Source organism: Carassius auratus, chromosome 36, assembly GCF_003368295.1.
Source record: "Carassius auratus strain Wakin chromosome 36, ASM336829v1, whole genome shotgun sequence".
Classification (NCBI taxonomy): domain Eukaryota; kingdom Metazoa; phylum Chordata; class Actinopteri; order Cypriniformes; family Cyprinidae; genus Carassius; species Carassius auratus.
This window is the reverse complement of record NC_039278.1, coordinates 17,562,883-17,573,165: the sequence shown is the minus strand read 5'-3', so window position 1 is coordinate 17,573,165 and position 10,283 is coordinate 17,562,883. Positions and strand designations below refer to the sequence as shown.

At 34.8% G+C, this 10,283-nt stretch overlaps 1 protein-coding gene across 4 annotated transcripts; it reads right to left on the bottom strand.

The window, feature by feature from the left end:
- Nucleotides 1–734: 734 nt before the first annotated feature.
- On the bottom strand, nt 735–8,575 carry LOC113055724 (cell wall protein DAN4-like). 4 transcript variants are annotated; one of them, XM_026222115.1, is made up of 21 exons: nt 8,484–8,575; nt 7,922–8,218; nt 6,865–7,218; nt 5,229–5,528; nt 5,015–5,068; nt 4,827–4,877; nt 4,670–4,720; nt 4,081–4,134; nt 3,890–3,940; nt 3,751–3,789; nt 3,463–3,489; nt 3,208–3,264; nt 3,048–3,104; nt 2,597–2,680; nt 2,488–2,506; nt 2,320–2,359; nt 2,149–2,221; nt 1,582–1,608; nt 1,392–1,487; nt 1,054–1,103; nt 735–934 (listed from the first exon to the last, which is right to left on the bottom strand). In XM_026222115.1, the coding sequence occupies exons 1-21, from the start codon at nt 8,536–8,538 to the stop codon at nt 848–850; spliced, it is 1,923 nt and encodes a 640-aa protein (XP_026077900.1). In that variant the 5' UTR covers nt 8,539–8,575; the 3' UTR covers nt 735–847. The 4 variants fall into 4 exon arrangements, 3 of the variants coding, with proteins under 3 accessions (XP_026077900.1, XP_026077898.1, XP_026077901.1); XM_026222113.1 differs by lacking the exon at nt 7,922–8,218; XR_003277569.1 differs by lacking the exon at nt 735–934 and having other exon boundaries at nt 1,089–1,103; nt 2,153–2,221.
- Between the last annotated feature and the right edge of the window lie 1,708 nt (nt 8,576–10,283).

The window sequence follows — 10,283 nt, the reverse complement described above, 5'->3', positions numbered from 1 at the left end:
TTGCAATGCCCCGTGTTTGGCGTGTATGCCCCATAATACTAATCTTGTTGATCATTTATAATAGTATACATTTCTGTAATGATACGAATCAAAACTACTCACCTGTCGAGTAAAACTCAAGTGAGATTGTCATCTCTTTCTAGCTGAAGTTTGTCGCAAAGCTACTTCCGCATTTGTCAATGACACAGTTGTCATGTGGTTTCTACGTCAGTAAAGGCGGTAACAAAGGGTAACTAATGTCATTGACAGGCAGTGATGTGACTGCACTGCCCCGTGTCACTGTTTATGGTAATTTTCTCATGATTTACAAGTAGTTAAAAACATTAGAGATATTGTTAGTGATCAGCTGGACAAAATATGTAACACTAGCCTAGTGGTTTTTGGATATTTTACTGCAAATATCCATCAAATTGTAGGAGAAACCTTAGTGGTAAGATAAAATGTTTTGTGAATATGGCTTCTTCTATAAAGTAATTCTGACCCTTTTGGCTTGCCATAGTGTTTGCTTTGACATAAGCTCTGGGTTGCCCAGTCAGCGGTTTTACCACTTATTAGGCTACTTATACACTTTTGCCATAGGTGTTGTTGAAGCATAGATTCTTTAAGAATATATATATATATATATATATATATATATATATATATATATATATATATGCATGTATGTATCAAAATACGTTCATCAGAAAATTTACTCCAGAAAATTAGTACAACATCATTGTATTTATTGGCTCAGCCTCTAGATTTTTTGGGGGATCTTGAAAAAGAAGATCCTCTGAGCAATGTCTGTGAAGCTCATGACCCTTTAGCTATACATTCATGATAAAATAAGTTTTGAGATTCATCGTTACATCTTCAACAAACTGTAGACTTGATCTTCTGTGTTGGAGTGGACTGGTTTGTCAGGGATTGTGGAGTATAGGTGATAAACATTCTTAAGGGAGAATGTAAAAAAAGATAGAAAAAACAAGAAGGAAATGTGTTAGTATTCTGTTCATGGTGCATGTCTCATTTACTTATGTGGGTTTGGTGGATGACACTGTTCACACATACCTCATTTTCCTCTGTATTTCTCAATTTACGTTTTTTATCGATCAAAGCATCTGTAATGAAAGCATTTAAACCAGTCAAATGATTTTAGAAATGTTCTGACCTTGATGAAGCTCTCTTTCATGAAGCTTTAGTGTATTTGTACAGCAGAATCAGCTCAGTTCAGACTCATATTCTCTAACTTTGTTCGGCCAAGTTTTTCAGTGACTAAACATGGGACTAAACTTTTTGGCCAGAGAGGAAGTTTCGAGTTGTGAAACCACAGTGTGCTTTTATAGAAGGCCTAGACATTCAATTCCTCATGATATATGACTACTTTAATAAAATAAACATTTCATTACCTGAGGGCTGGTAAATTGGATTGACAGATGTAATGAAAGAGCGAGTGTCTTTGGGATCTGCTGTGCTGTCCTGATGTGACTCTGGGTGTTTGAGGCCTTTGAAAGAACAGCATGAAGAAGAGGGTCAAACAAAGTCAATAGAAAAACATCCAAAACAAGAAAAAAAATAATAATAATAGTAAATATTCACCATCTTTTTCCACTTTTGATGTTATTTCTAGAGAGAAATTCATATTGTATTAATTAAATATTTGCATATTACCAACAAAAGCTCACTTTATTTTGTTGTAAATATTTAAACGGCTATGTTGACTCAGAACAGCCTGTCTGAAATCCGTTTGGTGAGGTGCCTCTGTGCACAAAAACTGCCTGCAACATCATTGCCTGACAAGTAAGCAGCCTATGGTTTCAGATGCAGTCACTAGAAAACTTCCAGAGCTGGGTGGCGCTAAACTCAGCAGGAACAGGTTTAAACACTCCAGGCCTAAAAACTTCAAACTTGTTATTTTAGAAGCTTGAGTGCTTCAAACTGCTGCTTTCATTGTAATGACAGTGTATACGTCCTATAAGTAGCTAATTTTGTGTTCCACAGAAGATTTATGCTAAAGACTTGAAAGGGGAAATGGTACCAGTTTCTGAGAATCTGTGGTCGCTCTACGGGTTTCTACCTCAGCAGGTTTATTTAGCTTACTTCGTGTCATCTGTTACTAAGTGACAAGTTATCTTAGACTATTTCCGGAGAATGATGTTCTCTTACCTACAGCTATAGGCTGAGATGTGGCTGGAACATAAGTGATCAGAGAATATGTCTCTGCAGGTCCAGGACCAGTCTAAAGAACATAATCAATAGTTAAGATCAAGTCCCTTTTCAACAATTCTTATTAATTATTATAAATGTTTTTATTATTATAAATAGAGTGATACTCACCGTACCAGTTTCTTGGATGGGCTCATTCAGTTTTTTTGATCTCATTTTATTACAAAAATAAATATTTATATTTATGAAATATTTTCATACATTAATATATCAGATAAGAAGCTAATTTCATATTTACACATACAGCTAGACAACAAAAATCAAACAACAAAAACTTACTGTTTTCTTCTTTTTTTACCTAGAAAACAATGAGCTACTGAATTAAACAGTATTAAACAGTATATGCAACAGAACATACAAAGAACATACATTTGCAAACCTTACTTACTTGCAAACCAGCAAAGACCGGCAAATCCTGTGAGTCCAGACAAAATGACAGCAACACCGGAGGAAACCAGCACTATAACCCATACTGTGTCAAAACAATACCAACATCCATGTTCATCCATGTTTTGGTTTTGTGTATGCATCAGTCACTTGAGAATTAAAGTATTACTCAAACGAACTGAGAATATGTAAGGACATCTAGATTTGTTTTATTTATTTTAAATAAATTTAAAATAAAACATCTAATTCATGCAAAAGTCAAGTCAGCCCAACAGGAAAAACGCACAGGAAACCTGCGTATCGTATTGGGCCTTTAGGATGATCAGCTGAAATATGAACATTAGGAGGAAATTTGAAGTGTTGAAGTAGGGTTTCAGTGATTTGATGAAAAGGACTTTTTTTTTTTCTTATGTGTTGTTCTACTGATATTTAGAAAAGATGCATTAAGTTGCCTGTTCTGTGGGACGATGGGGCTTCAGATGTGAAAATGACAGCCATTGTTGTTGAAGCTGAAATAGTTGAATAATGAGCTATATGAGATGCAATAAACACTTTGAAATAGTGATTATTTTGTCAAGTAAATGTTTTAATTGAACACTAATCTTTACTCACATGTGTTTATTTGTGAAGATCTTTGAGTGGGCCCTGCTGTTGAAACTGCAGTGAGAGCTGTATAAAGTTGTATTAAACATGAATCATCTAAGCAGAGAATGCATGTATATTTATTTTGTACTGAACTAAATATTGCAGCAGTGACCATGATAAAAACAGTTACATTTTAGGACAGATTCAAAATATTAAAGTTATATTAAAGAAGCATTCATATGAATGATGCATGTACAGTATATTTTGACTTTCTACTGTTACCAGACTGAGTGGAGGTTGCCATGGAAACTGCAGAAAAACATGCCACAGCATGTAGTTACAGTATTAAACTAGAATGTATGAAAAAAATATACATAATTCTTAAACATTAAAAAAGCAGCATAATAATGAACCACATCTTTTTTTTTAATTCTCTGAGTGCTACTGTTGACCATGTACCAATAATCTTTGAAAATAGATCCCAGCTCTTTTTCTGAATATGAATCTTGATTCCAACATATTAATTCTACAAAGTGACTTTTACCATTGAGGAAGAGTGGATGAACTTACTAATGGTTTCCTTTGTTGTGATTGTCATGGACTGGGGGTCTGCAAATATAAAAATAGCATATTGCAAGGGGAATCACTATTTAAAAGGGAACAATTTAACAATCTAGAATAACTAGAAAATGTGTTATAAGTTACTTACTAGTTTTACTGTATGGTGTTGTGGTTTCAGAAGTGGAGATTACAGCTCTCGCTGATGAAAAGACATGGTGAAATATACATTGACACAGTAATTGTTCAACCAATAATGAGCTTGACAAAATGATGTTTTTTTTTTTTAAGGAAATTCAGAATAGAGGAAAGAATAACTGATTTGCAAACTCATTTACTCACAGGTTGTCGTGGCTGTTGTTGTAGTCGTATGTTCAGTGGTGGTTGATGTTGAAACTGCAGAGACAATTTATCAGATTTACAGGGAGTCATTTACATTATTTGCAAACTTTCTACTGAAGGTAAAAACAACAACACAAACATACATATTATCATAGATTTGATGAGTTCAGTGATGTTTTGTGGTATTAGTTGGTCTCACAAAATAAAAAGATCTGTATTATAAAATTAACACTTCAGAAGTTGGTTGGCACACTCATGTAAACTAACTGTCAATCACTGGCTCTTTTTTTGAATCCTGTTCATTTTATTGGATTGTTTAAATATTTTTTCTTTATATATATATCATATCCAATAAGGTATTTATTTAACTAGAGCACATTTCTAAATAATACTTTTAATGAAAATACTTCTGACTATTAAGTGTCACATTATATTCAATATGACTTTACATTTTGTGCAGACATCATTTTGGAGCAAATTGTACAAAGAATATTTGAAAATAGATCCCAGCTCTGAATATGAATCTTGATTCCAACATATTAATTCTATAAAGTGACTTTTACCATTTTGGAGGAGTGGATAAACTTACTAATGGTTTCCTCTGTTGTGCTTGCTGAGAGGATTGTCATGGACTGGGGGTCTGCAAATATAAAAATAGCATATTGCAAGGGGAATCATTATTTAAAAGGGAATCATTTCTCAAATTTAATCTAGAATAACTAGAAATTGTGTTATAAGTTACTTACTAGTTTTACTGTATGGTGTTGTGGTTTCAGAAGTGGACATTACAGCTTGCGCTGATGAAAAGACATGGTGAAATATGCAGTGACAATAAAAAAAATAATAATTAATGAGCTTGACAAAATGATTGACATTTTTTATTAGGAAATTCAGAATAGAGAAGAATAACTGATTTGCAAACTCATTTACTCACAGGTTGTCGTGGCTGTTGTTGTAGTCGTATGTTCAGTGGTGGTTGATGTTGAAACTGCAGAGACAGTTTATCAGATTTACAGGGAGTCATTTACATTATTTGTACATTTTAAAGCAAAGTTTGTTTGTTGAATTTACAGATCAAAACTTAGCATATGTCGTGATGTAACTTGACATCATCTCACACATACTACACCACATAATAAAAAACTCACTCTGGACTGTAACTGTCACTGGATCAGAGTGAGCAGATGGTTTTTGAACTTGTCCCTTCATCACAGTGTAGAAGCAGTTTATTCTCACAGATGAACTCTGACCTCCAGACCAAACACTGATCTGAGATCCAGTGAGTGAGATCTGACATGATGAGCTCACTTTTGAGTTACTTTCTCTTCCATTTATATAGAAGTAACACTTCTCCATCTTCAGATCTTCAGTATTCTCACAGCTCAGCTCAACTGTGTCTCTTTCCAGAATAACTGAAGCAGACGCTCTCAGCTTGGCCTGAGGAAGATCTAATGAACAAAAAAGAATAAATATAATGGGTTTACATAGAGATCTCAGATTAGAAGCAAGTGACTCTTCAGACTGCAAACCTCTCCTTTCAGTCCTTTTTAATTCTGTCACTTTGAAGGAGAAACAACAGCACAAACATACATATTAGCATAGATTTGATGAGTTCAGTGATGTTTTGTGGCATTAGTTGGTCTCACAATATATAAAGATCTGTATTATGATATTAACACTTCAGAAGTTGGTTGACACACTCATGTAAACTAATTGTCAATCACTGGCTCTTTATTTGAATCCTGTTCATTTTATTGCCATTTTTTATTAATCAAATCATAATCAATAAGGTATATATTAGTTTAACTAGAGCAAATCTCTAAAGGATACTTTTTATGAAAATACTTCTGTCCAGAAGTCCAGAAGATGATGCAGAACAGAATATCCCAATAAAAATTTACAAAGTACATATTAAAATTAAAATAACTTGCAGATTTTAACAGTTTCTCTTTTCACCTTAATATTACGGATTTCATTTTAGACAGACGTGAGTTTCTGGAGACTTTTTTTTAGATATAGCCTGACTCTCTGATATGTCAACTTTTATTGATATGCATCAGATTGTTCACTTGCCAAAGTGACACATCTTGGGTATTCTATCATTTTTGGAAGTATAAATTGTTAATATATATATATATAAAAAAACATTCAGCAATAAAAAAGTCCTGAAAAATAGAATGATACTATCTCTGTACAAAGAGTCTAGATGTTTTTTTTTTGTTTTTTGTTTTTTACATAAAGACCCTTTCAGCTGGTTTTGAATAGGGATAACTCCAACACGCAATATGGCCACAGCATAAATGGCTGCCCACTGCTCTGGGTGTGTGTTCACAGTGTGTGTGTGTATTCACTGCTCAATGTGTGTGCACTTCGGATGGGTTAAATGCATAGCAAAAATTCTGAGTATGGGTCACCATTCTTGGCTGAATGTCACGTCACTTTCACTTTTTCACTTTCACTTTCACGTATCAAAGGAAGCCCCACCTTCTGAGTAAAAGAGCCAATCACTAGTTGGTAAAGTTATCAAGTCACTGCAGCAGCCGTTAGAAGTCCGGTTGCTATAGAAACTGTCACAATTCTGGAGACATGCGCTTAGGTCTACAGATATGACTGATGTAGCCTGAAATATAAGCTTTTTAATGCTATATGAGCAAAATTAATTTATGAGAAACTTTGATGTTTTTAGAGGGGTTGTTAAGGTACTTTGATACTACTTGCCTACATAATAAATCAAACTGGCTAAATTATTATAAAGGTGTCTCAATGATAACAATAATAACTCACCTCTGGTAGTGATCTTGTCTCTGATGGTGACTGTGACTGTGATGGGGATTGTGTTACTGATGGTGTATGTGTCACTGTGTGGTGATCTGATCTCAGGTTCAGTCTTGAGTGAATAAACACAGCTCAGCTGTCTGCTGTTCACTGATTGTGTGAAGAGTTCACTACGACTTACATAAAACACACAAAGATTCCCTCCAGACTGACTCCTCTGAGAGACACGGTGAAACAGAAGAACATCATCCTCAGTGTAGAGACTACAGATGAAATCAGCTCTGACTGAAAGTGGTATTTCACATGATATGAAGAGCTGGTCATCATTATCACTAGCACTGATGAAGGGTTTCTGAAGGGAATCTGAAGAGAAATAATCTGCAGCTATTAAAGTGCTACTATTTTTAAGGTTCCTAATATTGTTTTGGAGTCTCCTACAATAGTATTACATGTATGCAAGGTCAAAAAAAACTTTCAATTTCTCAAATAGGTATATGCAATATCACCTAATTTTCCAACGATTCTCAAATGATTTGTTTTAACCAGATTTAAGATTAAATTATTGTGTCCGAAATCGCATATGAGTAGGTACTAAATATGAATTTCAATTTACTTCATGACCGTAATATATTATGAATGAGAATAGTATGAATGAAATTCTTAGATACTACATCTGCCATGTTCTTACGTCGCCTCACTGCCATTTTTAAATCTCTCCTGTGGCCTCATGGGATTGTAAAGTGTTCATCATATGCAAACTTCAGAATCTAGGTGGAAGAAGTCATACTTTTTGCCTACTGTTTTTGTATACCATGAATTCGGACATACTTCTCACCTCACATACAAAAATATACAGTTTTTTTTTTTTTCACAAACTATCCAGTAGGGAAGTATGGGATTTCGGACACAGCAAATAACTTCATTTATTCAGATCATTTACATTCATAAACACATTACACACTGCATGAAAGGCATTATTGGAAATGGCAAGATAAGGGCACTTTATCTCACTTTTACACAGCAGTCAAAGTTTCTAAGACAGCAGAACAGCAGTGAAATATCTTACCTAGAACCGTTACTGTGGCAGGAGGAGAATTAGATGATGGTTTATTGACGCCTCGTTCATTTATTGTGTAATAACAGTTAATGTAGACTGATTCAGGTGATTTTACACCTGCCCATCTGAGCACTTCAGCACCAGTGAGCTCGAGCTGACATGATGAACTGACTTTTATATTCTTCTCTTCTCTGTTTATGGTGAAATAACACTGACTCGCTCTAACATCTGCTGGAGTCTCACAGCTGATCTTCACTGAGCTGGACTCTCTTATGACATCTGGAGATACTTTTACAGTAGGAGATTCTGAAACAACACACAAAACATGGTTCTTCAGGGCTTTGTGTGTAAACACAATAATATTCTGATATTAATCATATGTATTTGGGTTCTAAACTCTGAATAAGACAACTGCTGAATAAATACACAATCTTCTAAGACTAAATGATTTTCAGGTAGGTTAACATGGAGCACTATTGACATGTAGAAAAATATTAGACAAAGATACTTTGTTCACTACAAATGTGGACATACAGTATTTAATGAACATTAAACAGCAGAGATCACTTACTGTAAGACTGAACCTCCGTCAGGAGCTGAAACACTATGAAGATGAACAACTCCATTACAGCGAGAGTGAGAGAAGAGACGAGACTCACACAATGAGTGAATTAGGAAGTAACTCATCAGACCACAGGAAACTGAAAGCTTTGTGCAATCTGTTTTATGAAGATGAACATGATTATGATACTTACAGTTGTGTGCACTCACTGTAACTACCCTGTAACTGAAACTTGACACTAAACAATGCTTTTCAGATGGTGGGTCATAAGTTTAATTAAGTTCTAATCAGGGCTGTTATATTGAAGAAAAAAGTTTTTTTTCCAAAACTAAGTATTAGTATCAGTGTTTTTGTGCCATGACATTAAGGTGCGAAGGATATATGACGTAGCCACATGCACTTACTAGAGAGACTCATTCTAGCATTAATGCTGAGGAGGACTCTAGCCTACAAGTCTCTGAAGTACTGTACTAGGAAGGATGCAGCCTCAGTAGGGTGCAGTCTTCTGTTTGAGAGGGATCCTCTGTGCGAGATACAGCTTGTGCGCTGGCTTCAGGTGTGTCAGACACCAAGACAAGACGGAAATGAGTTGTTGAGTTGTGTAATTCTCTGCTATATGAGTCAACCTAAAACGTTGACCTTTGGAAACGTTTCTATTGAAAATGCCTATTATTTAAATTATTTAGATATAGCATACAGTTTTAATATTCATTTCGTGATATTTACAATTGCAATATTTTGAGAATTTTAATATATTGTGCAGCACTATAGTTCTGACTTAGATTTACAAATTTCACTATTAATTTTACCGGTGTAACAGAATTCTTGAACAAATCACTGAATAATTTATATAATATGCTTTTGAACAAATTATCTTTTCTCAAAATAAGAAAGGAATGTTCTCCAAACGTAAAAAAAAAAAAAAAAAAATCTTAAGAAAACGTTTAGTATATTTCGTCTTTCAAGAATATACTGCCAACAAAAAAGAAAAAGTCAATGCATTTTCTTACTTTAACATTAAGCAACACTTCCCAGACAATATTTTTCCAGAGATGCTGCGGTCCTATTCAAATGTGTACAGACGTAGAAGAGGGAAGCTCAAGCATTCATCTTGTGAATGTCCATTTCTTTCTTAGTGAAATAAATGAACAACTTCAACTTTATCAACAAGGACTTTTCAAACTCTGCTGCATTTTGCTTCACTGAAACCTGGCTGAGTGAAGCCATTCCAGATAACGTGCTTCATCTGCCAGACTTCCAGCTGTTCAGAGTGGATCACATCGCTGAGTTAACGGGGAAAATGAGAGATAGTGGATAGTGTTTCTACATCAACAAAGGTTGGTGTTCAGATGCAATAATGCTGAAAAGATATGCAGTCCTAAGTTGGAGGCACTCTTTTTAAATGTTGTCCTGTTTCTACTATTTCTACACACCTTTTCCTTGTTCATTCTTGTGAATGTTTATGTTGTTGCAACAGCTGGCTGAACAAATAACTGAAATGGAGAAAAGGTACTCTGTTAATAATTCTTGGAGATTTTAACAAAGCAGATCTTTCCTGTGAACTAAAAAAATAGAGACAGCATGTTACATGTCCCTCCAGAGACAGTATCACTGGATCACTGTTACATCACAATAAAGGACGCTTTGAAACTCTCTGATCACTGTCTAGTTCATCTCATACCAACCTACAGGCAGAAACTCAAATCAGCTAAACCTGTATTAAAGACTGTTAAAAGATGGACTAATGAAGGATAGCATGATTTACAAGCCTTCCTGTTTAAAAGCTTGTGCTGACCAAATGGCCCCTCA